Raw genomic sequence first — 26,112 nt, forward strand, 5'->3', positions numbered from 1 at the left:
TTTTCAATATGTGGTATGAACACCTGCTTAACATCTCGGGGAGTTGCTCTCTCATTTCTTCCAGCGCGCGCGTACGCCTCTCCAGTTTCATCATCTCGTGTGCTACCAGATGCACAGAAAAAGCTGCAAGCTTCACTCATCAACCTGAGCAAGACCGTTCCAGCCTCCAAGATCTTTTACTTCCAGATCTTCGATGGCTCCAAGAATGTGAATCCCAAAACGCTCTCCGAGCAGGCAAAGAGGCAAGGCATCGATCCGCTCTACGCCTGAAGCAACGCTTGGAGGCCCGCGCCATACATGGACGAAGCCGTCGACGCTTTACGCGCTGAGGCTGGATCTTTGGACATGTTCGCAGCGGGGCTGGGTGCAGGAACCGTCCTGGGCGGGTTTGGCGGGTATCTACCTGTCCTAGACGTCATCAGGGAGGTGCTGAGGACGGGATGGCGCGGTCCATGGTCGTATGAGGTGTTTTATGGGGAGAGTATGGGTAAGGACGATGTTGGAGTGCCGCGTTTCTGGACGATGGTCGTAAAGAAATGTTACACCAAGGTAATTGAGACGTTGAGGAAGGGTATGTGAGGTCTGGGATCATGGGTGTTACAAGTTTTCGCGTAAACACAGATTCGTTCTACCAGGTTCAAGTGCGAGCGCTTTATACACTGTGGGGCTGACGAGGGCTGGCGTGGCAATGGTCGAAGTGAAGCGTTGTAAGCCTTGTGGCCTAGTGATCGATGATCCCGATCGGGAGTTACGATAGGCGCTTCAGCTTTACCTGGTCTCGACCACGACCTCCATCCAGACGAACTCAGCGGTCGGTCATACGATTCTGGAGACCATTATCCCTCAACGCCTAAAAATTTCTGGACATAGATGCCTGGTGCTAATTACATGGGTGGTCGAAGGTCTGTCTATTGTCTGGAGTACATTTTCGAGCGTACCATGGAGCTGTCTCTAGAAATGCCGCCAAGGCTCGCGTAAGAGATGCAGACGGGAGGGTACAGAAGAGCCATTTTGGCAAACAACGTCTAGCAATTCTTGGCAAGGGGTTGGGGAAGGTGTTTGCGCCAAATATGGTGTCCTGTCCTCGCGAGGGAGTTGCCTCAAGCAGAATCTCTCTTGCACACGCGCATAAATCCCTCAAAAGCACAACAAGACATGTAGTGACTTCACCTTCCAAAGCTTCGCCCGCATATACCTACCTCCCGGACTCACTACCGCTTTCGCGACAAAGGTTCGACTTTCAGCCGGGAAGGTGTTGGAACAATCAGCTCTCCGTGCCCAAGGGATTAGATACGCCTAAGCGTAAGTCGCTCCTCTCTGTTATGCAGCTTTTTCTATCTACTATCGACATCATGTAGCATCATGCATAAGGGCAGCTGTCGCTCGTTTACTTGACCAGCCAGACTTCGCAGGTCTGTCAAATGCAGCATCAATGCACAAACAACTGGGGAGTTTCTCCGTGTCAAGGTATGCGCAAGATGTCTCTCCTCGTGAGGCGAATTTCTTAACTCCCTGTCTAACGACAATTTAAACAGCTTTGATCATGAATCGCAGAGGCCGGAGCTCCCCACGACAACAGACGAGTGCTCAGCTCCATTCCTCCGTCTGGCACACCACGGCTCAAAGACGTACCGGGAAGACCCTGCAGAGTTCTCATGTCGTCCGTATGGAGAATTCGACTTCACGGGCAGCTCAACAAGGGGGAACGGCACAAATAAGGGTACGATACCCCACCAGTGACCAGTTCACGGTATTGATATTAACCCTCATGCATATACAGAACCAAAGCTGGATGCAGATGTCGAGTTCGAAGCCATGTCATTCGATGACGACGACGAAGGCGATGGCGACAGCTTATTTCTGTACAACGTTCATGACGACTCTGGATATGCAGAGCCTCTGATTGATGAACGTCTTGACTTGCACTTTGGTCGTTTCCCCTCTATGTCCGACAGTCCACTTCCAGGATCGTCCATTGCCAGCTACGTACACGAACCAAGCGACCTTCTTCCCTCGATTTCTCATATCAGCGAGCCCCTCGCAGGTTGGAAACAAACGAACGATGTTCCGCAGTCCCGCGACGCGTTTAGCGACACTAGTGAAGCACCCAACTATAACGCAGATCAGCTCAGTGCTCTCTCTTTCGGCCATCTGCAATCCTCTACAGACTCGCCTTTGCTAGAGTGTTCGCCTCGTTCGTTACACTCGCTTGGATGCCGATCTCCAGGAATGCACTATGACAATCGGCGACTCCGACTTATCTCTGATACGAGACCCCTCAGAAGCGACAAGCTGTCATCGTCCCAGTCGTCCGAGCACTCTGTCGTTGAAGAAACGCTGGCCGACGTTGTCCATGGCTGTTTATTCGAAGATAGTAACCCCCTCCTTGCCATCCGAGCCCGCCTTGGTCTTGACCGTCCGCGACCTGGTAGTGCCTCTGGTCTGACTCGGGAAGCGCCATCTCTTCCAACCTCTACAGATCTGACGGGAATGGTCAATCTCGTGGAAAACGGAGCCACGGGCTCTCCTTCTTGTCCAGAAATCTTCCCGCCCGCCATACTGTCGCCACAACTAGAAGAGATTGTCTGCAACGCAACCTGCCTTCTGCCCTCCAAGAACCCGTTATCGTTCTATAGCCTTGACTGCGGTGACACTGGCCCTGGTGGCATTCGCGATCTGGTGGCCGATTATCTTCTCCCCGGCATTCCGGAATCTTACGACGTGGAAGTCGAACAACGCCCGCCAGACCCTGGTACTGCCCGTTTTCAGGATGCAGCTATGGATACAGATCATCAGTCTGGTTGCTGTGCTGGATCTATCGAAGTGAGGCAGCCCGAGCAAGCCAACAATCCGCCATGCGCCGATCCGGGCGGTACATGCGCGCTATCGTCCACGATGCCCGCCACGGAAACAAGTGCAGAGGCAGAGCGCTTTACAATCATCACCCTAGCTACTGACGAAGTCCCGGCTAATAAATTTTCAGCTTCGCGTACCGCAAACAAAGACGAGGAACGCTTCCTCAAGCCGATGCCAGCAAAGACGATTGCAGGACCTGCTCTGTTTGGCGACGACAGCTCGGACGATTAGTTCAGGCCGTTGTGTGGCGATGGCTGTCTCGGGCCCGGGTTTGTAGTACACAGCTACACGGTTGAGACTGAGGTGACAGTATCTGAGAGATATTGAAAATTACGCGGGCGCGATTTCGGTCATTAGGGAATCTGATCATTAAGAGTAGTTGGGACGTGCCACTTTCTGCCCTCGCACAGTGGCCTATCGCTACTGTTTTTCCATATATAATACATTTCAATCTATGTGCCACCGAAAACTCAGAGTCCTCCGGTGATTGTAGTGTAGGTAAGAGAGCAAAAAGTCTCGAAAATTGCCAGGCGTTGTCACCGGGGGCGCACGCCGGAGAGCATAAAACTTATAAAAAATCTTTGATAACAGTCAACTTCATGCTCCACTTATGTCCAGAATGCATGCAATGTTTCAATGTTACATGTCAAGCTAGACTGCATCGGACACGTCTCTGTTGAGCTTTGGCGTGACTGAGCCGCGACTGCTGGTGTAGGTTACCATCACATTTTATCACACCAGTCACAGCTAATGGTAGCCGCTTTCCTGGGCCAGCTCTTGACTTCGGCTTTCACTCTCTTGCCTTGCAGCTCCGCACGAGGAAACTTTACATGTTAAAGTAATATACTCTAAATAATTTAGTATTTATGTGTGAAATGTGCGGATGGTAGGCGAATATTAATCGAGTGTCCCAATCTAGGACTTTATCGGTCCAGTGTTGGTACGTACACAGGGTGGTAAGCGCAGTTTTTTTCTCAAGAAAACTCAGGCAAAAGCGGCTAAACAAGGCCCAGTTATTCCTCGATTCTACGCCAATGTAAACTGAGGAGAAACCGGTGCAAAACCAGCCAAAAGGGTGTAAAACACAGAGAACCGGAGAAAGTTGGGGCCTTGTTGAGTCGGTTTTTGGCCAATTTTACGCCGGAAAAAAGTGCGCTTACCACAGTGGTAGGTCCGGAATGCTTGACACCCGGAACTGTGCCCCGGTATCTCTGGCCTCCCGGCGACCGCATGCACGACAACTACACCATCCTAATCGAGCGGATCTCTGCGGATGCACTCTACTGATCGATGATTTCACGTGGGATGATGTTGAGGATGAGTGCATGTGATAATGAAGCCAACCTGCTTAAAACCCTCACTTTTCACCAATGACCGAACATATATTTCTTCACATCGCGCCGATATTTGAACCACCGCCGCACAGTCTGTAGCCATGGCCAGCAAGCAGCTCAGAGAGTATACCAGGGATGAAGTCGCCAAGGTGTGTATGTATGGCACCTGAGTCAAAGTAACGTTAACATCCCGTCATTCTAGCATAATAAGGCGGATGACTTGGTATGTAGTGCAGTACACACTGTCCTGCATTGCTATTGCTCAATGCTTGTAGTGGATTATAATCGACGGCAAAGTATACGACGTCACAAGATTCAAGGGTATGCACCCAGGAGGCTCCTCCGTTTTCCTTGACGAGGAGATACGTGAGTATCGCCGTCTTTCCTGGCTTCCCTACCAAATCCGAATATATGTCAGCCGGCCAGGACGCCACAGAGGCTTTCTATGCTCTTCACAGACACGAGGTGCTTCAGAGACCACAGTATGCTCGTCTGCAGATTGGGACAGTCACAGGGGAAGAGAGCGTGGTCGTGGCGCGGGTGGCGGGTGCCTTAAGCAAGGTTCCGTACGCCGAGCCGACATGGCTGACAGGCGGTTACCACAGTTCCTACTACCAAGAGGTGGGTGTTGTATTAATTAGTGCGAATCCAACTGACCTCCATCCATTTCACCAGAGCCATAGGCAGTTGCAGAAGGCTATGCGGGAGTTCGTGGACGATGTTGTCTATCCGGATGCCCAATTACGCGAGGAGGATGGCAAACGACCAAGCCCTGAAGTTATTGAGAAGATGGCGTACGTCCCCGTCATTGGGCTCGTAGAATGCTGAGTTTGACACAAGTATCACCGCAGTGATTTGAACATTCATGCTATGCGTATGGGCCCGGGCAAGCACCTGAAGGGGAAGACTCTCATGAACGGCGTCGTGACTCCAGAAGGGGTGCGTCTCGCTTCGTTTAGTTTAATATCCCTTTGCTTACTGCCCTGTTTAGTTCGACTACTTCCATGAGGTTTGTAACGATGGCGTTCTGCTGTGAAGCCTGATCTCTGACCTCTACGATCGCAGCTTGTCGTTAGTCAAGAAATTGGTCGCCTTGGTGCCCGCGGATACGGCGATGGTCTCAATGCTGGCGTGGTCATTGGTCTTCCGCCAGTCTTAAACTTTGCCAATGCGGAGCTTCGCAAGCGCGTGTCTGAGGAAGTACTATCGGGGAGGAAGTTCATTTCACTCGCCATTTCGGAAGCGTTTGCAGGCAGTGATGTCCAGGGACTGAAGACCACCGCGAAGAAGAGCGAGGACGGAAAGTATTGGATCATCAATGGCACGAAGAAGTGGATTACCAACGGAACGTAAGTCGTACTGCTGCTCTAAGCCGTCCACTAGAGATACTGACTTTTTGTTGCAGTTTCTCAGACTAGTGAGCCCATTGACGTATCTACTATTTCGGACAGTAAACTTATATTCACAGCTTCACCGTTGGATGCAAGACCGAAGATGGATTTACCTGTATTCTTGTCGAGCGAGGGGAAGGTGTCGAGACCAAGCCTATCAAGACGTCATATTCTTCGGCTGCTGGTACTGCGTACATCACTGTAAGTACCGGTGCTTTCTGTGACGCCCATATGCATTGCTCATGCCCATTCATAGTTCGAGAATGTCAAGGTGCCAGTGGAGAATACACTTGGCCCGGAGGGCGGAGGGATTTTCGTCATCCTCAGCAACTTTAACCACGAGCGATGGGTCATGTGCTGCAGCTCTGCACGGGCTCAACGCACGATTGTTGAAGAGTGTTTGAAGTGCGTCTTCTCGCTACGTCTCAACTACGTCTGATTTCTGATCTGGTTATTGACTAACAGGTGGACGGCTCAGCGTAAGGCATTCGGTAAGCCACTAAACTCGCAGGCCGTCATCCGAGCAAAGCTGGCGAACATGATCGCTCGCGTGGAAAGCGTGCAGACCTGGCTCGAGAATATTACCTACCAGATGAATAATATGTCATATAAGGAGCAAGCTTCGAAGCTTGCGGGGTATGTCATCAGTTGCTGTGATACCTCATTGGTCCTTATTATGTCCACGGCAGACCTATCGGCTTGCTGAAGATGTATTCCACACGGTGCGCTCAGGATACCGCGCGCGATGCCGTTCAGATCTTCGGCGGTCGTGGAATTACGAAGACCGGCATGGGACGTTTTATCGAGCATGTAAGTCTGGTTAATGCAATTATCTGCGGCCGCGTGCTAATCTCTCGCAGTACTACCGCACGATCACTTTCGATTCGCTACTAGGCGGTGCTGAGGACGTTCTTGGTGACCTTGGCGTGCGTCAGGCGATCGCGAAGATGCCTAAGAACGCGAGGCTGTAACTCTTTCGACTGTCTTGCACGGACACTATACCTGGAGTGATACTGTGGATCTCATTGTAGAGCACCCTCTAAGTGACTGCATGGCTCGCGAGTGTACAGTCTATCCTATGTATCTTATTACCAGAGTAATGACGAAGCGACAAGTTGGGGAACTGGATCGAAGCCAATCCTGACGGCGCCAGAGGGGCAAATAGAACCAAACAGGTAGTATCGGTCTCGGCTCAGCGACGTCGCGGACCTTCGCTCTTCGCCAACACTTGCCAACTCCCTCGTCTCGCTTTCAACGCCCTTCCAGCTGTCCAACGTAAGTCCCGCGTCCCACTTCACGCATTCCGACATAATCCGCTCAAAAACAGGCGCATCAGGTTCCTTGTACTCCAATTTTCTGGTAGAGCGTCGCGGGTAGCTGGCGTTTCCTTGCACTCAACTCCTCCTGTATCCATACTTGCATGTAAGAGTCCATTGCTTGCTGTGCTGCTGCTGGGGCCCTCTCATGTTTGCAAACGTATTCTGACCTACTCAATCCTGTTGCGTCTCGCTGCTCTGTTCCGTCGATACCCAAATTCCTGTCACGTATTCCAGAAACAAAAGCAGTTTTAATCAGCTGTTCAATCCTCCCATCTGTGCTGAGTACACGCAAAAATGCCCGAAGATGATTTCGATATCTATGGCGAAGATGATGGCTTCAGCACTAAGGTCGACGAGGTGCGTCATTTGTTTTCGGTCATGGTGCCGCGCGTGCGTTGACTCGACTTGCTCGCAAGTCCCTCGGGTATGATGAAATTGCCCAACAAGAGGCTGAAGCAGAACCTCACTCGCCTGTGGTAGGGGAGAAACGACAGCGCGAGGAAGACGAAAACGAAGAACAACACCGTGAGCAGTCCAACGGCGCTAAGGAACACTCGCAAGAGCCACAGCCTGTGCCTTCCTCGATGCAAAGCCCTAGTGGTGGAACCAATGGCAGCTATGGTACACCACTGGCGAATGCCGCGATGGGCACGCCGGGAGGCGGCGCAGGGAACCCGAACTATGACGCCCTGTATATTGGCGACCTCCAATGGGTCTGTATCCTGTCGTCTAGCTTGCTGTGTGTACATCGTTCTGAGGCGTCGTCTATGTATTTTTCCTTCTCCAGTGGACAACCGATGAGGACTTGCGCCAAGTGGCGGCGAAACTGAACGTCAACCTCGACCATAAGGACATCACCTTCTCCGAGCACAAGGTGAACGGGAAAAGCAAAGGGTGAGCCGCATATATGCGTCTTCTCGCTTTTTGCATGGATTCTTGACAACCGTGGCCTTAGCATTGCGTATGTTGAGTGTCGTGGCCATGAAAACGCGACAACACTGAAGAACTGGTTCGACAACAAGTGGGTGTGATTATATGCGCTCTATTTCAGTGCCTTGACGTACAATACAGCGACTTCCAGAACCGAAAGGCATCTGCCTCATTCACAAGCTCATCACAAGGCAATCCCTTTAGGACACTCCCTAAGGGTAAGTTCACTGGAATCGGCACTTACCTCTGCTGACAATGTGTTCAGAGCCTCCTCCGCGTGAGATGCGGCATGCGGGCGGCGCCCAGGGCGCCACGAACCAACCCACTCGCGGCGGGGGCGGCTTCCGTGGTGGCATGGGCCACAACATGCCCGCCAGTAACAACATGGGCATGGGCATGAACATGCGCGGCGGTGGCGGCGGCATGATGGGCGGCGGCATGATACGTGGCGGCATGACCAACATGATGGGTGGCATGGGTGGCATGGGTATGGGCATGGGTATGGGCATGGGCATGGGCATGGGCGTAGGTGGTATGCCTAATACTGGTATGGGTGGCGGAGGTTTCGCGGGGCGCGGGGGCATGATCCCACAGGGCCCGCGCGGAGGCATGGGCGGCGGCTTCGGGGGCAATAGGGGCGGCATGATGGGTGGCATGGGTATGGGCCTCTAGCGAACTCTGTATGTGACCCGTGGACTCACTGTCGGACACTCTTCTGTGTAGGCGGCATGGGCAATATTATGCCAATGGGAGGCCGTGGAGGCTTCAACAGTGTGCAGGGACACTTCAACCCCGCGTTCATGCAGAATGGCATGCAAGGCGGTGGGCAGTTTGGGCCCGACGGCCCAAGGAAGCGGTTCAAGATGGACGACAGCGGGTAACCGGCCGTCTGCTCTCATCGCTCCGTCCCGATATATTGTCCTCTGCGAGACTCCAAGGACGCATAGCATTCCTGTAATTGAGCCATCGATAATTTCATCGCTGTAGCATTCTTCTGGTCTTCTCATTTTCCTGTAATGAATACCTGTTCTATCTGATGCTGGGCTCTTGATGGCCCACGGATGGAGCATGAAATTATGCAGGATGATGTATCTAGACTGTGACATGCATGGTGGTGTACAACAGATGGGTCTTGTAGGGACTTCGTGTGAGTCGAGAAGAGACGACGCAGGATCAAGCAGAGCAAGCTAGGTATGGATATATATACACCACACAAAATCAACGACAATGTCGTGTCAAGCAGAAAGTATGGAACAGACAGAATAAAAAGACTCATGGGATGTAGAACATACCGTGTGAACTGGTGCTCATGCACACATAAGTCAGCAGGGCCGTTAGATGCCACCTCTCTTTTCTTTGATCTCCTTCTCCTTCTTCCTTCTGCGCTTCTCTTCCTCATGACGCTTCTCTTCCTCCAGCGCAAGCTCATCTTCACGACGAGCGACCTTGGCACTAATAACAGCAGGTCATTAACACCGCACGTCTCACAGCTTGCACAGAAAGACGCAACACTGACCTATATAACTCTTCGCTCTCGAGGTCGTGTGCACCAGCCTCCATGTCCTCGTCGTCGCTAAACACATCGCGCGCGAGGTATGCGTTCCTGTCCTTGCCGAAGATCTTCCAGATTTCTGCGCTGATAGAGCTTCCGCCAGCCGGGGGAGCGGAACGTCGCTTCGGAGGCGGGGGCGAGGGAGTGAGCGAGGGAGAGCGGGGACGCTTCTTGACCGGTGCGCCGGACGAAGCGAGCTTGGAAAACGAGGGGCCAGCTTGCTTTGACGCTGCTGCGCCTGCACGAGTGGCCCACGAAGAGGCAGCGGCAGCTTTGCTCGAGGATGCACCGGTTTTCACGGCCGTGACTTTCCCGTTGGCAGGCTTGGGAGTAGAAAGGCCGTTGGCGCTGGACTTGTCAGCTGGCCGAGTACCACCGACGGGCTTGACCTGCACTCCGGATCCCTTGCTCGGAAGGGCAGGCGTGACCGCTTTCGAAGCGTAGGTTGGGACCGACGGTTTGGATGAGGCTGCCGAGGCTTGCGTGGCCACAGGGGGTGTGCCCGACAGCGACTTGCTCGAGCGTGAGACAGCATTGGATGCAGCCTTGCCCTCCGAAACGGCAGCGGGGACGGGAGAGTTGCTGCGCGAGGAAAAGATAGACGACGGCGGGGACGGCGGGATGGTCGAGTCAGCCTTGGACTTGGACTTGCCGAACCAGTCGTCAAAGTGCTTGGCCTCGTCGCCGGCGAGGGTCTTGTTCTTCGCCTTGGCCCGATCCTGCAAGATCTCGTCAATCGTGCGGGTGTCACGTTTGTTGACGTTGAGCTTGATCAGGCCTGGGGGCTCGTGTGCGAGCCGCTCCTTCACCGATCGGTACTGCCCCCCGCCGCCGCTGCCATTCGCAGCTGTGGCGTCGATGTCGACGGCCCCGCCCGCCAGACGGCGCCCAGTCCGCTTGTACCCGCCTGCCGAGCGCCGCGAGGTGCTCGCCCCGTAGTTGAGCTCCCGTTGGAGGCGCATCTGCCGCTTCTCTTCCCGCGTGAGCGCAGACCCTCCGGTCTCGTCGTCGGAGTCGGGCATGCGCCGGCGGCGGGCCTCCTCGCGCGCAGCCGGGCTCGACGATGGATAGGTCTTCTTGGGGCCGTATCGCAGTGCGTCTCGCTGTTCCTCCTCCTTCTTTTTCAGCGCTGCCTCCTTTGCACGCTTTGTGGCCTCGAGCAGCTGTTCCCTCTCCTTCGCCCGCTGCGCCTCCTCAAGAGCCTTTGCCCGGAGCTTCTGTTCTATCTCCCGCTCTCTGCGCTCCTTCTCCTCGAGCTCCTTGCGCTTCTGTGTTTCCCGTCGCTTCCGGTCTGCGAGCTGGGACTGGACTTGTGCTTCAGACTCTCGTGTTTGTGTGGCACTAAGCGCCATAAGAGCAGCAAAGGAGGTCATGGCAGATGTAGTTTCCAGTAAAGCAGTAGTAGTAGGCGTAGCAGATTATAGATGTCGAAAGAACGAGTCGCCAGACGGATGAAGGGGTATAAGTATGTGGTAGTCGTGGTATGGGTCGTTGAGCGACGGAAAGCACAGGCCTTGCTGCATTTGGTTATGTTTACTCCGAAGTGTGGCCAGAGCCTGGGCGCGAGTCTGAGCTCATGATCACCAATCACATACCTCGGATATCCGACTATCCAAAGACATCCATTGCATGTAGGAAAAAAAGACGAAGACTGTCTCTACGTGAAGGAATGCTCGGGGACATGGTATGTGTGTACAGTACAATGCGAGAAACTGAAAAGTGCGGATAGAAAAAGTACTCGTGTGATGTCGTGACGCGCATTATGACTCGTCCTCGTCCTCGGGGCCCCAGACCTTCTTCGGCAGATACAACCCTGCCCAGATGGCAAAGCAGGTCACGCCAGACATGGCCCAATAGACCAGGTGCCCATTCAGATAGTGGCGATTCGGGTCAATCGATAAGGAAAAGAGCGAATTGGCCGCGGCAGGGCCAATGGCACGAACGACGGATACGCTGAACTGTGCCATGCCGTTGACAGTTCCAAGGGATGCGCGGTTGGGTGATGAGGCGGTGATATAGATGAAGACGCAGCCTGTAGCGGAAATCTGCATCAGCCTCGAATAGACTAGGACGGCCTTCCGTGCAATACTCACCATAGGAAAAGTTGATGAAAATCGATACGATCACCTGGAAGCCTACTGCGAGCCAGACATAGACATCTTTGTCGCCAGCTATCCTAGCCAGATAGTTGATAACTGGGAAGGTAACAAAGACAAGTAGCGATGATGCAATGCCGGCGATGTACAGGTTCTTGGTCCCGAAGCGGGCGTGAGTCTTCGCAAAGTAAAAGATCTGCACGAATCCATTGAGAATGCCGTAGATGGCGAGGATCTTTCCAATGTGGTGCGGAGCCAAGCCCAAGCCACCAAGTTCTATAGGGGTCGAATAGAAGACAGGCAGGATAGCACGAGCGCTAATGTCGACCAGGGCGAGACAGGCGTAGTTCAGCGCAGCAATGAGAACGCGGGGGATCAGCAGCTGCTTTAAAGGGAGCGGTTCGTTCTTCTTTGCCGAAGTAACGATCCCGACTGTGGCCGTTGCCTTGTTGTCCTGACCATTCGAGACGTTCTGGATAGCGAGATTATCCTTGCTGAGCCAGTTCTTCAGTATACGCCGGACAGAGCCGGGAGTTGCCACAGTCTTTGACGCAACGAGTCAGCAAAATCAAAAGCGGTGACGCGACGATTCTCCTACCTCGCGCAGGAACAGAAGTGTAACGAGACACGCGAACGCGGAGAAGGTCGCAGGGACTGCACATGCAAGGAAGTAGGGGTACTCCCTCAGAAATCGGGAACCACCGAAGATGTCTGGGAAGCGATCGACTGGCCTGGAGAGGAAACCGCCTATCATGGGTCTGAACAAAAGAGGCGAGCATATTGTGGTCAGCATTTCAACCCAAGGTATGAACACGGGTGAGCGTACCCGAGAGTGCCGCCGGTACTCCAGGCAATTGGCAGATACGAATACGCTTGGGGAAGGTTGGTAGAGTCCGTGATCTCCGCAATCATGCTCTTCAGCACACCAATGTTACCATTCAGCGCTCCGTTCAGGCTTCGACTACGTACGTGGGGTCAGCATCGGAACCAAGGGTACAAGTGTCGGGCCTACCTGAGGACGGCGACCCCAAAATGTTCTTGAGAGGCCAAAGCAATACATGGATAACGACAGACCAAACAGGCCTGTCATAATAACCGGCTTGCGACCGATGTGGTCTGAGAGGCGACTCCAGTGAAGGACGGTCATGGCTTGTGTCGCAAAGAATACAGATTGCTGGGGGCCGTTAGTTCTCTTGTTTAAGACTGCGACTACGACCGTGGTTGCTCACCATGACACCGACATAATAGCCCACGCGAGTTTCGTCTCCGTGGGTGACGCCTACATCACGGACTAACTACAGGTGCCAATCAGTGAGGAGATGAAGATGACTGTAAATGCCGGGAACGTACTTGGGGAAGGAAAGGGTAAATAACCTGGCTGGTGAGGGGTTCCGCGAGTTGGAGGATTAGAAGGATAGAGAACTGGGCCCACGGCAGTGGAGTGGGCTTCTTTTTTTGCTGCTCTGGAAGCAGGGGTGTCTCTTCATCGACGGTCGTAGCGGTCATGATAGGTTAGAAAGAATAAGAATAGAGAAGGGGAAAGGGGAAAGGGAACCGGGGAGAAGAATGCATGGACCCGTTGTGGGGTACATTTATAAGGCAGACAAGAGTCATCCTGAAGGGCGCAGGGAGCGACTCCGACACAGAATGCCGAACGTCGACCAGAAACAAATCGAAGATTAAGCCATAAGCGCCCGTATGGGGGCCGCTTCGGTTTACATAACCGGCCGCTGGCGCTGTAGCCCGAGGCCCAAACGAGAGACAAATTCATCCGCCTACGCATCCGCGAAAGCCATCATCGTCAGCAGAGAGCGAATCTTCCTGTGGGTCTCGCTGCTCAACAATACGTAAAGTCGCTGGAAGTGTTCGCATGCATCTTATCATTCCCTCTGTATCGCCTGGCTGCCGTGCCATCTGACTGTCGAAGCACCCAAAACGGTCTTGCTCTAGTACTCTGCCACCTCTTCCCGACTCGTTGTAGCCACGTCTAACACCGCCAGTCACACCACCAGTCGGTCATCGCGGCCCGCCTCCATTATTCACTGCTTACTGTCGGTCTTTCTCTCCGACGCTTTCAACACAAGTCTCAGGTTGATCAGCCTTGGTAATCTCCCAACTTCACCCCGCCACGTGTCACGTGCACGGTAATAACTCTGCAACGGAGCGGGAGTCGGCGACTCCCCCCTGCAAAGGCCCTTTGTCCTTGCTTTCTCGCTTCGTTTCTTTGTCCAATGGCAGTTTATAGCTGGTGTTTGTGCCGCAAGCATGACAGCCCTTACTCTCCTCCACCTTCTCCCTCGTCGCCTTTCTCAGCATGCCAGCTTCCAGCTTGTCCCGGGCACGAGATATATTCAGGAAACCTAGTCTGAGAAAATCAAACAACCAGACACCGCAGCATGGGGGACCCAAGCAAGAGATATCTGTACCAAGTATAGATGCGACCATATCTCTGCTCTATTCCGACGTGAGTCTCATTACTCCCAGATCATCCCAAGCTTTCATTAAAGTTTGGCATAGCCACAAGATGCCATCTCCGCCCAGGGCGGCGCTCGCGTCACTACAACTCACGATTACTCGCGGTACGCCCGCCCGCCCTTGGGTACTTGGGAGGAGCAAGAGCTTGCCACACGACCACCTTTGTCCGCTCGGCCGGCATTCCAAGACCAGGATGAACGACTTAGACGACGCCGAGGCTCCGAGCCGAGTAACTGCTCGCGGCCCAGCAGGTCCGAGCTACTGGGGAGAACCTTGCCACAAGCCCAACCATCACGAGGCGAGAGACCACAGCGCTCGGTGACACTCGGCAGAAGCTTTCCTCGCGCCGACGACGGCCCTTCGGAATCCCCTTTGAGCTCGGTATCGCCGTCACCGAAGAGATACGCCGTGTTCTACAACGAACAGCTGCCCTTTCTGGAGGCTGTCTCTCAACTCTTTGGTCCTACCCCGTCCCCGACGATCGCATCGAGTCTATTCTTCCACGCATCGTCACTAGGAGACATATCTCAAGAGAGCCCTCATAATGAGATCATGAGGCACGAGCCGCTGCGGGATCCTACAGCCGATGTTAACACAGAGTTGGACAGCTCTCGTGAGGGCGACAGCGCTGCAGAGCCACCGTGCGAGATATACTTCACGATCGACCCTACATCCGGCTCTGACGATGGCGATGTGACGCTCGTTTTCACCGATCGCCCTTAATGGCTATGAGCATGGACCTACGTACGAGGTCGCAACTCTTCTTATGCTACGACTTTCATGATTTTCAAATCTCCACTTGGTATCTCATTCGTCAACAGTGCGTTGCCTCCATGCCCTATTGTACACTTGCTCCGGCTACCCATACAATCAAAGTTCAACCAGTCATCTCCTACAATCGTTTCTTGTCCGAACCACTAGAACAAATTGTAGAATCTCGTCAACGGCAGCCTTTCTGCAGGCTTAATATCCATGAGCACGCCATCCGCGTAGACCTCGTACGACTCGGGGTCGACGCGCATCTTCGGCGTCGCGTCGTTCCACTTCATGTCCTTCTTCGTGACCTTGCGACAGCCGCGCACGGGTTCGACGCGCTTCGCGAGCCCGTACGCCGCGACGGCGCCGCTCGCGGTGCTCACCTCGCTCACGAACGAGACCGAGTTCAGCGCGGCGCTCGCGGCGTGCGCGCCCCACATCGGCCGGCCGATGAACGGCTGGACGGTCGGGATGGACGCGTTCGCGTCGCCCATCTGTCCGCGCATCACGTATCAGGTACAAGGGGAGGAAGAGACGGCCGGAGGGAGCGGCGGGCAGGAGACGCACCTGGCACCAGGCGATGACGCCGGACTTGAGGACCATCTCGGGCTTCGTGCCAAAGTTCTCGGGCCTCCAGAGGACGAGGTCGGCGAGCCGGCCGACGGCGACCTGGCCAACGAGGTGGCTTATGCCATGCGTGATGGCGCTGGCACAGACAGACAGACAGACGTCAGCTACCCCGGGCCCGCCACCTCAGGATGCACACGTACGGGTTGATCGTGTATTTCGAGACGTAGCGCTTCACACGCCCGTTGTCGCAGCCCTCGGCGTCGCCGAGCGCGCCGAGAGGGCCTGCGAACTCGCGCATCTTGCTTGCCGTGCGCCACGTGCGGGACACGACCTCGCCGACGCGGCCCATTGCCTGGGAGTCCGAGGAGATCATGGAGATAGCGCCGGTGTCGTGCAGCACGTCCTCTGCGGCGACCGTCTCCGCGCGGATGCGCGACTCGGCAAAGGCGATGTCCTCCGGGATGTTCCTGTCCAGGTGGTGGCAAACCATGAGCATCTGATGGTTGCAGTTTAGTTAGAGTTTAATGGCATTCGATAGGAACCTACATCAAGATGCTCGTCCAGAGTGTTATTTGCGTACGGGCGTGTGGGATTGGTCGAAGATGGTAAAACGTTGTCAAACTCGCAAACAGTGATGATATCAGGTGCATGTCCGCCTCCGGCACCTTCCGTATGATAGGTATGAATGGTGCGGCCACCAAATGCCTTGATGGTGCCTGATCAAATGGTATGTTAGTGCACACTCGGCCAGCTGGAGGGTTGGCTTACTCTCGACGAAACCACTCTCGTTTAAGGTGTCCGTATGGATGTTGACCTGACAAGCATTAGACCAAGCAACGACTCAGTAGTCACTTGACTGACCTGCACGTCGTACTTGTCTCCAATGTCCAAACAGCTGATAATCGCAGACGGCGTTGTCCCCCAGTCCTCGTGCAGCTTCAGCCCGCACGCGCCAGCCTTGACGATCTCCTCGAGCGCGGTCGGACCCGAATCGTTGCCCTTGCCCGTAAAGCCGAAGTTCATCGGCAGGCCATCCGTCGCCGCGAGCATGTGGCGCATGTAGAACGGGCTCGGCGTGCACGTCGTGGCGTTCGTGCCGCTCGACGGGCCCGTGCCGCCGCCATCATCGTCGTCGTGCCCGACGCGAGGGCCTCGGTAACCTGCTGCGGGCAGATGTAGTGGCAATGGGCATCGATCGCGCCTGCGGTGACGATGAGCTTTTCGCCGGCGATGGCCTCCGTGGACGAGCCGACGACGAGGTTCTTGTCGACGCCGTCCATGACATCGGGGTTGCCTGCCTTGCCGATGCCAACAATGTTCCCGCCGCGCACACCAATATCCGCCTTTTTAAGACAGGTCAGAAAAGCATAGTGGCAGTGAAACTGCCATTCACCTTGTAGATGCCAGACCAGTCGATGATGAGAGCGTTAGTGATGACCAAGTCCAGGCACCCCTTGGAAGAACGGTCTGTGGCCTGGCCCATGCCCTCGCGGATGGTTTTTCCACCACCGAACTTGACCTCGTCACCGTAGACAGTCTACAACACGGAGGTGAGCTCTGAGCGATGCACAAGGGCGAAAGTCCTACCATATCTCGTTCCACCTCAATCCAAAGTGCAGTGTCTCCCAGGCGCACGCGATCACCGACGGTCGGTCCGAACATGGCCACGTACGCTTCGCGCGAGATGGTGGTATCCATCGACACCTCCATAGCCCCTGGCTCGGGCACATGCGCGAACCCCTTGCGCATCAGGTCCGCGACGATTTCGTCTGTCCTGGAGAGGTCTACCACACCCGTAGCGAGCCGGTTTCCTCCTGAGATGACCTTCGCGCCACCGATATCGACCAGTGTCACTGTCTTGGGATCGCCAGGCTCGAAACGGACGGCGGTGCCAGCTGCGATATCAAGTCGCTTTCCATATGCTTTGCCGCGGTCGAAAACGAGCGCCGAGTTCGTCTCGATGAAATGGTAGTGGGAACCAATCTTGAACAGACCGCAGCTGAGCCAACGAGCCTTCTGATCAAAGTTACGGATTGCGTACCTGCACTGGCCGATCACCGTTGTTTGTAACCTGGAGCTTGATGCGTTCGCGGCCCTTGTTTAGGGTTATCGGCTCCTTTTTCACTATGATGGCCCCCGGAGCCTTGTCCCGCGCGAACTCAGACGCATCGATGGGCGGAAACGCGTCTGCAGACGGGATGGGAAGGAAGGAGCCGTACAGGGCAGCGGCAAGGTCGCCATCTTCGCTGCAGATGGGATCATGGACGGTGACTAGGAATACACTGTACGTCTGTCAGACTGTGATTGGGCATCATCTCGTTGTCGTGGCACCCACCCATCTACGAAGGTCCCCTCGACCTGTATCTCGTGAAGGAGAGTAGGAACCCCTGGAAGGACATGCCTGCGTCCGAGCAAAGTCTTTCCATGCTGCATCAGGTCTGCGACGGAGTGCCTTCCATCACGGACGCGTTCTTGAAGCTGGGAAGCAATCAGGGCCACTGCCTCGGTCTGGTTGAGACGGAGACCCCTGGCGAGTCTCTTCTGAGCCAAGTATCCTGCCTGTAAGATGACTTGGTGAGAAGTCGCGTTGTAGCTCGCCCAGTGACGGCACGCGTACCTGATGCAGGAGAAGCTTGTCCTGCTCCCTGGGAGAGATGCGCATGGTGATGGCCTATGCAGAAGGGAAAAGCTGAGTCGAGCCAGACTGTAAGGAGCCACCCCGCACTCATGATAGGCTGCTGGCTGCAAGGGTGGAAAGATAAGATAGAGCAGGTTGACCCACCCTCGGCAGGGGGCGCCTTATCGCCTACCGTGAATCAAACTGTTCCTGTCCGTTTCCTCGCTCTACTCCGCGACGACGACAACGACGGCATCTCCAGCAATACCTTCTCTGGGTTCCCCCGGCTGCTCGCTGTTCCTGCATCTCTCTGGCATTGTGCAATCAGTCTCGACTCGCCCATTCTTGCTAGGAACGACGTGTTTATCCGCCTACCTTATCTACAGGGGCGAATGCAGCCGCCCTAACAGCTGTCTGTCCTTACTGCTCTGCGGCAGATCTCCTGACGTCGACATAGGAGTGCGCCTGTCGGCCCGCCGCTAGCGCTGCACTCCAGTGACATCCGCTCATTCCCCCTCGTCAGGATTATGCCAATCACAGCCCTGATACGTTTCGCTGTTCCGCACTGCTCTCTACGTGTGTTGTCACTGCCTTGACTGATGACTCTTATGACGAGATAGGAGCCCACCCGATGTTTGACACAAGCCATGCGAACCTGCCGGGCTGGAGTGGATTCATTCAGGCTCTGCATTCTGCACTGCGGCGAAGAGGTGACCGCAGAATGATTCCTCATGACTAGTCCAGGGGCTGGGACAATTGGGTCTAGGTGAGCGATGGTTGTCTGTTACGCCGCAGTTTCCGAAATGGAGAGTTCAAAACAACAAAGCATCCCCCCAATTGTGGCTGTCTGGTTGTATCTCAGATGGCTGCTCTGCTCGCACTGCCCTCTCTTGTTCTTCTCAAGCGCCGGCCATACATAAGGCGCTGCTCGCTACGGGGGCTTTTTCCCCTCCCACGTCCTCCGTCAAACGTCCGCTTACATCGACGGCTCGGAGCCACACATCTCGCCCTCCTGACGCACGCTGTAGTCACTGCCACGCAAGGTACACTCTCCCTCGCCGATCCTCTTTTTCGCGGCGGACGCCGAAAGAGACACGTGTAGACGCCCTGATATACAGCGCTGTCCGCTCGCTCAAATTCTTCGTGGGGAGTTTTGCTTCGCTCTCCCATCACGTATCCAGCTTTCCATCACCGGTCGCGGCCGTCTCTACAGGTTCCAGTCCCATCTGCGATGCCCGGCCTTACCCTTGCACCTATAACAGTGCCCCCCGTCACACTCCGGAAGCGCACTATGTCCTTCTCGAGCCCCCAGCCGACCAAGGCTGCGCGCCAGCTCACCCGGTCAGGATCCTATATCTCCCTTGCAGATGTGCAGGGCCGACAGTCACAACCCAGAGCGGGACCTTCTTACCACAAACACGACAGCACATCTCTCGAAGCATACAAACGACTACCCCGCCAGCCTACCAAAGAGCCGCGCGAGCGTCGAAAATCTGCCCCACGGAGCTGCTCCAGCGAGCGCGTAACGATCAGCCCGAAAGTGCCACGTCCTCCATCTCCGACTCCGCCTCCGTCACGCCCTGTGCCCATGAACGGGCTGCGCAGTCCCTCGCCGCTCGCAGCACCACCGATCCGCGCAGTCCCCGCTGCGCGCACACACTTTCCCCGCTCCAAACCGGAGCCCGACTTGTATCGCGTGGCGATAACGACGCGGATGCGTCTGTCGCCCGAGGGCCAAAAGATCCTGCACATGGGTCCCAGGCTCGCCCTGTCGATCTACAACGCGACGAGGGAACTCGAAAAGCTGGTTGCATCTCAGCGCGATGCAGAGGGGGACGTCGACATGATGGACGGCAGCGATAGTCTGCTGGCTTCGTCGTGGGTTGCAGTTGGGGGCGAGGACTGGGAGATGATAGATTGCTCAGCATAGAAGGGCGGTTGGGAGGTGGTCCACTGTAGGAGACGGCAGGGAACCGGCTCCCCTTGGACACCCTACCGGAGCCCCAGATGAAGAAACGATACCCAGGAATCGCCTTTCGCCATGCAACCCGTTTTGCCTTGTTCGACCTATCATTATCCCCTTCGTTCGCGTCACATTCGTTTTGATGGTGTAGGCCTCCGTTGTAGCGCCCGCCGCATGGATCAAAGACATTGTATCGCATAGCAGTACTAGTAAATTGTAAAACACTAACCTGTACACTCGTGGACGTTATTGATTAATCCCTTGTGCCGTCCGAGTTCTTTTCGAGTGTGGGGGATGGCGGCTTCAGTGCCATCGTGGCGTCCGGGTAACCCTGAGTTGCGAGATCCTGGCCGGCTCTCACGCTGGCCTGGGCACAGGGTTGCAGGTCGTTCAGGGTTGTCAAGGATACTGAACAGGCTATCAACTGCGAGGCAGCGAAGCCTGCAGCACGGTCGCTGTATCTCTTGAACCTAGCAATCAAGCACGATGTACAACACTGAAGGCTCTGCCGGCTTTACGTTGATGTTGGCGCAGAGTTCCCACCGGCGGAAGTTCCGTGTGTTCCCCTGTTCAGTCGGGCCCTTTTCTCTGTCGAGTTCATCTATCACAGAAGGCACGGGCGGAGATTCGTGCCCTCAGCCTGCGCACGCTCCTTGACAGGTCTCATGCACATGCGCCGCTCATATGGCCTGCGGTGGCCAAAGAGGTAGTTATTAAGGAACCTTCGCGCTTGGGATCGCAGCTCGCGACGCAGCACCGAGTTCAGGCGGCCAGCACAGCGCGCGGGGCAGATGTCGCACCCGCCGCCCCTTGGTGTAACAGCGCATGCGCGCCAGAGTGCACGACCACCAAGCCGCCTTCGTGGCGTTCGCCACAGACGCCCGAGAGCGATGACGGAAAGTGACGGAGGCGATCACGTGATTACAGGGCGCGGCGTGTTGATCGGGCGCCGGGCGGGGCCCGGGTACGTTGTCGCCTCCCTCCATCTTCGTATGTTCTCAGGCTCCGCGGGTGTAGCACACGACGTCGAGCAGTGCTCGTCAGGTAGCCATGCGTAGCATGCTGTGGCTATTCGTGCGAGCTGGGGTCTTCAGAAGTACCACGAACACAGCGTTGGGCCGCCTGGGGTTGGTGCAGTTGCGGGACGCGTCTCTAGATACACGCAGGAGATACGAAGACTTTGCGCACAGTGAGTGAATTTTTTCGTCTCGGATCATTTAAAAATCATTTAAAATTGTCTTAGCATGGTTCAAATGGCTAATTGTCAGCGGCTCAATAAGCGGCACGCTCGTTTATGCATCCGAGAGTCATATATACGCAGACGAGGCACCGAGACAAGTTGATGTCCGCGTAAGCGAATGAAATACTTTGGTAAAAGATTTTCTCTTGTTTGACTCTGATTACTAGGCCGAAGAAGTAGACGTTCATCAAACCGAACCCGCCGTCCAGTCAGTGAACAAATGGGTAAGCCTGTCTATCATATTTCTCCCGACGCGGTAGAGCTAACGGAAGCAACAGCTGGTACGCATGACTGAAAAAATGGAACCTGCGCACTTGAAAACTGACAATGTCTTAGGAACCCTGGCAAGGTCTCAACTTACTCAGGTCTGCGTGGTCCGCGACGGCGATAACTGCCGCCATGTCCGAATGGTCATGGCCGACTGCTCTAGATTTCTCTGCCGTTCGCTCTCGTATTTCTGCCCTCTTCCAAGAGCTTAGCCTAGGTCCTGGCTCTTTATACTCCGAGATCATGGATACCCGACCGGACCCGAACATTTACCCAGAGATAGAGTGGGACGCGGAAGTCAGGCTGGGGGAGGATTTGTGCTTAGCAGAGCGTGCTTTTGTTGCCGAACGCAAGCGGGTCATGAGAGCATCCTTCGCACAGCTCATGGGAGTTCCAGAGGCCGAGGTCGATGAACGCGACCTGCCGATAGTGGCTATCGCAGGCTCTGGGGGAGGTGAACCTTACTGCGTAAACACGTTTCTAGGAAGCATGCTGATTTTATGCAGGTTATCGTGCGATGTTGAACACCATAGGGTCTCTATGCGGGGCAGCATCCGCGGGGGTCTTGGATTGCGCTACGTATACTGCAGGAGTATCAGGTGACGAATGCCGTACATTCTCGCAATATATCGCCCACTCATCTCATATATCAGGGACCTGCTGGGCCCTAGGCGTTATGCATTCTGGAGTGTCAGGGTCCTACACTCCACAAGACGCAGCTCGGCATCTTAAAGACCGCATACAGACGAGCTACCTTGACATGGACACTCTAGATGCACTGGTTACTCCACCCACCAACAAGGTGTGTGATCAGACTCTGCTTCTAGGGAAGCAATTGAGATCGGACTCTCTGCGATATAGTACTTATTGGCGAGTACCACGTGAACCAGCATTTGTTGCGTGCTCACACCCCAATTTACAGTATGGTTTGCTGCGCAAGGCAGCCGGCCTCAAAGGCACCATCTCATTGGTTGATGTGTATGGAACTTTGCTTGGTTCAAGAATTCTGGTGCCGTCAGATCTCAGCCGCTTGGATCCGCAGAATTTGTCTCTGCATCTAATGCGCAAGGGAATTGATCGAGGACAGCTACCTATGCCCATCTTCACAGCTATTCAGCATGGTAAACATTGTCTTCTCACTCCAAACTATCTCTAGACTCTGACTCGCCTAATGCGCAGCGATACCCCCTATCGCAATCCAAGCCATTCGAGAACTGCAGTCAGAAAGAGTTGCCGATGACGATTCGAAACGTGTAGATGAAATAGGCCGGGCCCAGGCCTATGTCTCTAATATCAGCTCGCGATTCTTCTGGTACGAGTTTACGCCCTATGAAGTAGGCTGCGACGAGATCGGAGGTGAGTCCATGTGTCTCAGCGCATTCTCGGGGCTTGTGGCTCAGCGGTCACAAAGCTTGGATCCCTTCGTGGTCTTTCGGCCGTGAATTCCACAACGGCAAGAGTCTCGAGCGCCGGGTAGGTGTTTTTTTCATTGATGCCTGCATTAACGTCCGCTAAGTTCTGCCACGCACAGCCCGAGCTTGGTTTCACCATCCTTGCAGGGTAAGTCATTGAGCGGCCTATTGACATGAGCGCATATGAACGGCGCGCCCAGTATATTCGGTTCCGCCTTTTGTGCATCGTTAAAGGTATCATAACCTCATCTATCCCAGTAGGGCACCTACTGAACTCTTCTATGTCAGCTGTATTTTCGGGAGATTCAACCAACCCTCGAGTTATTCCCATCGCAGCTGTATCGTTGGCTTTTAGAGATCATCTCTGAGAATGAAAGGGATTTGGGTCTTATACATCCCGTATTGCCTGATCAGGTATGCGCAGATCCTCATATATTTGAATAGACCGACCCGACGGTATCACCGTTCATTACAGATACCGAACTTCTTAAAAGGATTGAACGGACAACTACGCAGTGGAAGCCCGCCGGATCTCGCCGATAGAGAGTATATGACCTTCATGGCAAGTATGCAATGTTGCGCCCATTAGAAGCCCCGCTGACGCTGGCGATAGGATGCAGGAGGTAACGGAACAGCTGTGGGAATCCGGGATTGAGCCTTTTGTTAACGACTGTCAACTTCATCTAGCGGAATTAAACATACCCTATTATCCTCTTCTGAGGAGGAGCGTCGACTGTATAATTGCCCTCGATGCGAGCGCGGATTCTCAGGTGGGTCTTGAACGCAACACAATAACGGCGGGCAATTTATCTGATGTTTGGCGTTTCCTACACAGGACTTGTGGTTCACTCGTGCGGAAGGCAAGTCGCCGTCGTCAAGGCGTCGATCTGGCTGGTCGAGCTGACTTCGCTTACAGAACTAGCTGCTAGACGAGGCCTGCGTACCTGGCCCCGAGGCGCCAGCTGGCCTGCTGAGGTGCATCCTGCTCATTTGCACGCAAAAAATTCCGGCGAAGTCGTAGGGCTCGCGGTGGGTGACGAGGAAGCCCGCGCGGCAAGTCGGAAACTGGCGGAGACCCAGGAGTCCGCTCTCGCCGAACAGACGCACCGCCAAAGTTCCACAGACGAGCGCGGTATACCCGATCGTGAGTCCCCGTCATGGGAAAGTTCATGCACGTCGCTTACCACTCGCTTCGCCCAGACGACGAGACGCCCCCGCGCCAGCACCCCTTGCGATCGTGCGAGGTCTGGATAGGCTCCTCCGAGTCGCACGAAGCGGACTCGTCGCGCCTCGAGGATCTCGATGAGGAGGCGCTCCTGAAGCGAGACGGTATCGGAGTTGTCTATATTCCACTAGCACCCCATGAGGCTCGGGCTCCCGGGTTTGATCCTTTTGTCGTGTCCACCTGGAGGCGCGAGGTCACCCCAGAGGAGAGCCAAGCTCTGCTCGATGTTTCAGAGGTGGGTCCGCACGTACAACGTGTCCTGCGCGTGTCTAAAGCAGCTCTTGGTACTCTTGGTAGGCGAACTTTACCGATAGTCGCGAGAAGATCGTTAGGCTCCTTCGCGCAATATGGCTGCGAAAGAAGCGGGAACGGACTCGAGCAGAATGGCAAGGGCACTTTCGGCGTTTTCACCGCAGTATAAGGAAGAATGCGTTTTAGAGACGGCGGAAAGGACACTGATACATTCTATTGTACGTAGGCTCTCACACATACACGCTTATTGTGTACATACATAGATCCGGGCAATGACATACGTTAAAGATACAGCTGGGCAAAAGTTTCCAAGCAGAAGGGCGGGACATATTTTCCAGAGGGCGTAGCGTGACATGCGCTCAGCGCAAGGACGCCAGAGCGATTGCGAGGGGAGCATCGAGTTCCTCGCCGTTGCCTACCCATTGAACCTTCCTATCATGAGTTGTAATGATGAAAACTGCATACGTGTCAAATCAGCAGGTGAGTCATCTCGTGGATCACGAGTATTCAGAACTAACCGAGCGGTATCGAAAAGTTCTGCCCCGGCTTGAAGAGGGCTTGTGTATTTTCAGAAATATGGCTCCGACACTGCAACACGGCACGTACCGTTGTAGGCGACGTGATTGTTGTCGACAAAGATGGGATAGTTCATGTCTCCCCTGGCAAAAATGAACTGCTTCAGCACGCCAACGTCTGTGGGTGCGCCATTGAAGATTCCTTCGTCCGCGAAAGTGATGACCTTCACCCTCGGCTCGTTATTGGCCAGGTGCGAAAGATGAGCGAACACGTTATGACAAGGCTGTGACATATGAGTCAGCGTTTCGTCGCGCGGGAATTAAGCATAACGCTCACGCGGCACCACCTATGTACACATCAAAATGCAGATAAATGAGCGCACGGGATCACATCGAAACATAGCGGGAGTGGCCACTGACGTTGCCCAAAATTCGATCAGAACGATCCTGGACGCATGCCAGTCGTCCATCGTGCCTCTGATACGCGTGAACGCGTTTGGGTCCAGCCACCTCAGGTCGACCTGCCGGCCGACCAGCGGGCTCGTCCAGCCTGGGCGCAGGAACGGCGGGGGGCCCCTCTTCAGCTGTGCCTCGAGCACATCCCAGGGCGGCAGAACCTTTTTGGCTCGCAGAGCCTCGAGTACACCCATGTCGTGGCGCTTCCTGAAATCACCTATAGACGGCATGCGTAAGTGGGTGCCATGGGCCCGGAGACCGGGAACGCGCGACGGTCGCTTACGGATGGCTGCATCCCACCGTGCTGCGTCGCGGGAGGTCAGCCGGATGTCTGGTTATGGGTGCCGACCGGGGACTTACACTGGCTCCATCGGTCTTCGTAGCAGTTCTGAAACGGCGTCCAGACGTTAGCTCGGTAGTCCTGCACAGCGGCATGCTCTGCTGGTGTGCTTGCGTGTGGCGGCGGCGGAGAGGACATCGTGCAGGGAATTTTCGCTGGGGAGTACAGTGCTAGTCGATAGGTGGGGATAGGTGTGTCCTGCGGGCAGTCGCTGCTGCATGATGTCGTGTGCCTTTATAGGGCCTCATGTGTATGGGGCACCGACCCGTCGGGTAACTAACGTGCTGCCCACTGCCGTGCTATCTCTGTCATAACGCGCCTGTGTCCACAACGTAAAAACTGAGTTCAGATCGGTACACCGGGGAAGCATTCATCAATCAACGTTAACTAGGCTAGAACTTGGATCACGGTGATCTACCGCCCGTGCCTCACCGCTTCGATGCCAGTTCTCAGCACCTGCACTGCTCACTTGCCAGGCACCACACACTGCGCCAGATGGCCCCACAACTCAACGCGTATCTTGACGTTCTAGTCGCTGTCAGCGAT

General features: G+C 54.9%; 9 protein-coding genes across 9 annotated transcripts in view; 6 read left to right on the plus strand and 3 right to left on the minus strand.

Annotated features, from left to right (window-relative positions):
• The window catches only part of PHACADRAFT_170959 (uncharacterized protein), a gene marked incomplete at its 5' end in the record, with an annotated part of 2,127 nt that extends 1,442 nt beyond the window's left edge, over positions 1-685 (plus strand). The window contains 2 exons of the mRNA XM_007393031.1: positions 65-207; positions 331-685. Coding sequence (XP_007393093.1) covers positions 65-207; positions 331-579 — 392 coding nt within the window. The 3' untranslated portion in view covers positions 580-685. The remainder of the gene's footprint in view (positions 1-64; positions 208-330) is intronic.
• Positions 686-1,768: 1,083 nt separating this feature from the next.
• Positions 1,769-2,378, plus strand: PHACADRAFT_251576 (uncharacterized protein; the record flags this gene model as incomplete). The annotated part of the gene is made up of 1 exon (XM_007393032.1): positions 1,769-2,378. A coding segment is annotated over exon 1 (563 nt), but the record flags the coding sequence as incomplete, so codon positions are not given.
• A 1,879-nt stretch (positions 2,379-4,257) lies between these two features.
• PHACADRAFT_251577 (uncharacterized protein) lies at positions 4,258-6,700 on the plus strand. Its single transcript, XM_007393033.1, has 14 exons — positions 4,258-4,339; positions 4,393-4,413; positions 4,466-4,556; positions 4,609-4,811; positions 4,866-4,984; positions 5,042-5,129; positions 5,182-5,199; positions 5,256-5,539; positions 5,596-5,607; positions 5,659-5,782; positions 5,838-5,986; positions 6,047-6,217; positions 6,271-6,391; positions 6,442-6,700. The coding sequence occupies exons 1-14, from the start codon at positions 4,292-4,294 to the stop codon at positions 6,550-6,552; spliced, it is 1,560 nt and encodes a 519-aa protein (XP_007393095.1). The 5' UTR covers positions 4,258-4,291; the 3' UTR covers positions 6,553-6,700.
• Positions 6,701-6,828: 128 nt separating this feature from the next.
• PHACADRAFT_251579 (uncharacterized protein) lies at positions 6,829-8,865 on the plus strand. Its single transcript, XM_007393034.1, has 9 exons — positions 6,829-6,856; positions 6,918-7,003; positions 7,135-7,257; positions 7,317-7,613; positions 7,688-7,794; positions 7,856-7,921; positions 7,972-8,048; positions 8,096-8,488; positions 8,554-8,865. Exons 3-9 carry the CDS (start codon positions 7,195-7,197, stop codon positions 8,709-8,711), a joined length of 1,161 nt encoding a protein of 386 aa, XP_007393096.1. The 5' UTR covers positions 6,829-6,856; positions 6,918-7,003; positions 7,135-7,194; the 3' UTR covers positions 8,712-8,865.
• Positions 8,866-8,946: 81 nt separating this feature from the next.
• PHACADRAFT_170963 (uncharacterized protein) lies at positions 8,947-11,175 on the minus strand. The gene is made up of 2 exons (XM_007393035.1): positions 9,347-11,175; positions 8,947-9,282 (listed from the first exon to the last, which is right to left on the minus strand). The coding sequence occupies exons 1-2, from the start codon at positions 10,753-10,755 to the stop codon at positions 9,165-9,167; spliced, it is 1,527 nt and encodes a 508-aa protein (XP_007393097.1). The 5' UTR covers positions 10,756-11,175; the 3' UTR covers positions 8,947-9,164.
• Positions 11,143-12,984, minus strand: PHACADRAFT_158787 (uncharacterized protein; the record flags this gene model as incomplete). The annotated part of the gene is made up of 8 exons (XM_007393036.1): positions 11,143-11,175; positions 11,242-11,414; positions 11,476-12,022; positions 12,077-12,236; positions 12,305-12,439; positions 12,537-12,652; positions 12,708-12,773; positions 12,829-12,984. 8 exons carry the CDS (start codon positions 12,982-12,984, stop codon positions 11,143-11,145), a joined length of 1,386 nt encoding a protein of 461 aa, XP_007393098.1.
• A 1,782-nt stretch (positions 12,985-14,766) lies between these two features.
• Positions 14,767-18,192, minus strand: PHACADRAFT_251583 (uncharacterized protein). Its single transcript, XM_007393037.1, has 12 exons — positions 17,897-18,192; positions 17,615-17,838; positions 17,321-17,561; positions 16,867-17,262; positions 16,673-16,816; positions 16,423-16,622; positions 16,141-16,378; positions 16,048-16,093; positions 15,826-15,995; positions 15,480-15,775; positions 15,277-15,415; positions 14,767-15,203 (listed from the first exon to the last, which is right to left on the minus strand). Exons 1-12 carry the CDS (start codon positions 17,939-17,941, stop codon positions 14,871-14,873), a joined length of 2,472 nt encoding a protein of 823 aa, XP_007393099.1. The 5' UTR covers positions 17,942-18,192; the 3' UTR covers positions 14,767-14,870.
• Positions 18,193-18,223: 31 nt separating this feature from the next.
• On the plus strand, positions 18,224-20,132 carry PHACADRAFT_251585 (uncharacterized protein). Its single transcript, XM_007393038.1, has 2 exons — positions 18,224-18,662; positions 18,723-20,132. The coding sequence occupies exon 2, from the start codon at positions 19,128-19,130 to the stop codon at positions 19,824-19,826; it is 699 nt and encodes a 232-aa protein (XP_007393100.1). The 5' UTR covers positions 18,224-18,662; positions 18,723-19,127; the 3' UTR covers positions 19,827-20,132.
• A 620-nt stretch (positions 20,133-20,752) lies between these two features.
• On the plus strand, positions 20,753-24,754 carry PHACADRAFT_206635 (uncharacterized protein). Its single transcript, XM_007393039.1, has 18 exons — positions 20,753-21,048; positions 21,103-21,209; positions 21,267-21,323; positions 21,433-21,820; positions 21,873-21,965; positions 22,020-22,168; positions 22,228-22,236; positions 22,289-22,487; positions 22,546-22,722; positions 22,778-22,839; positions 22,898-22,926; positions 22,979-23,012; positions 23,067-23,192; positions 23,254-23,344; positions 23,392-23,401; positions 23,466-23,548; positions 23,614-23,922; positions 23,979-24,754. The coding sequence occupies exons 4-18, from the start codon at positions 21,499-21,501 to the stop codon at positions 24,422-24,424; spliced, it is 2,139 nt and encodes a 712-aa protein (XP_007393101.1). The 5' UTR covers positions 20,753-21,048; positions 21,103-21,209; positions 21,267-21,323; positions 21,433-21,498; the 3' UTR covers positions 24,425-24,754.
• Positions 24,755-26,112: the final 1,358 nt, after the last annotated feature.

Source organism: Phanerochaete carnosa, assembly GCF_000300595.1.
Source record: "Phanerochaete carnosa HHB-10118-sp unplaced genomic scaffold PHACAscaffold_3, whole genome shotgun sequence".
NCBI lineage: Eukaryota > Fungi > Basidiomycota > Agaricomycetes > Polyporales > Phanerochaetaceae > Phanerochaete > Phanerochaete carnosa.

Excerpts from the sequence above, each read along its gene's own strand:
- PHACADRAFT_170963 (XM_007393035.1), bottom strand. The coding sequence starts at position 10,755 with ATGACCTCCTTTGCTGCTCTTATGGCGCTTAGTGCCACACAAACACGA. Across the intron at positions 9,283-9,346 it reads GAGAGCGAAGAGTTATATAG|TGCCAAGGTCGCTCGTCGTG; the intron begins GTCAGTGTTGCG and ends TGCTGTTATTAG.
- PHACADRAFT_251583 (XM_007393037.1), bottom strand. The coding sequence starts at position 17,941 with ATGCGCATCTCTCCCAGGGAGCAGGACAAGCTTCTCCTGCATCAG. Across the intron at positions 17,562-17,614 it reads GAGGGGACCTTCGTAGATGG|TGTATTCCTAGTCACCGTCC; the intron begins GTGGGTGCCACG and ends ACAGACGTACAG. Across the intron at positions 17,263-17,320 it reads ACGGTGATCGGCCAGTGCAG|ATTGGTTCCCACTACCATTT; the intron begins GTACGCAATCCG and ends GGTCTGTTCAAG.
- PHACADRAFT_251579 (XM_007393034.1), top strand. The coding sequence starts at position 7,195 with ATGCCCGAAGATGATTTCGATATCTATGGCGAAGATGATGGCTTCAGC. Across the intron at positions 7,795-7,855 it reads GTGAACGGGAAAAGCAAAGG|CATTGCGTATGTTGAGTGTC; the intron begins GTGAGCCGCATA and ends CCGTGGCCTTAG. Across the intron at positions 7,922-7,971 it reads AAGAACTGGTTCGACAACAA|CGACTTCCAGAACCGAAAGG; the intron begins GTGGGTGTGATT and ends CGTACAATACAG.
- PHACADRAFT_206635 (XM_007393039.1), top strand. The coding sequence starts at position 21,499 with ATGTCCGAATGGTCATGGCCGACTGCTCTAGATTTCTCTGCCGTTCGC. Across the intron at positions 22,927-22,978 it reads GGTTTCACCATCCTTGCAGG|TATATTCGGTTCCGCCTTTT; the intron begins GTAAGTCATTGA and ends CGGCGCGCCCAG. Across the intron at positions 23,013-23,066 it reads CCTTTTGTGCATCGTTAAAG|CTGTATTTTCGGGAGATTCA; the intron begins GTATCATAACCT and ends CTTCTATGTCAG.
- PHACADRAFT_251577 (XM_007393033.1), top strand. The coding sequence starts at position 4,292 with ATGGCCAGCAAGCAGCTCAGAGAGTATACCAGGGATGAAGTCGCCAAG. Across the intron at positions 4,414-4,465 it reads ATAATAAGGCGGATGACTTG|TGGATTATAATCGACGGCAA; the intron begins GTATGTAGTGCA and ends CAATGCTTGTAG. Across the intron at positions 4,812-4,865 it reads ACAGTTCCTACTACCAAGAG|AGCCATAGGCAGTTGCAGAA; the intron begins GTGGGTGTTGTA and ends CCATTTCACCAG.
- PHACADRAFT_251585 (XM_007393038.1), top strand. The coding sequence starts at position 19,128 with ATGCCCGGCCTTACCCTTGCACCTATAACAGTGCCCCCCGTCACACTC.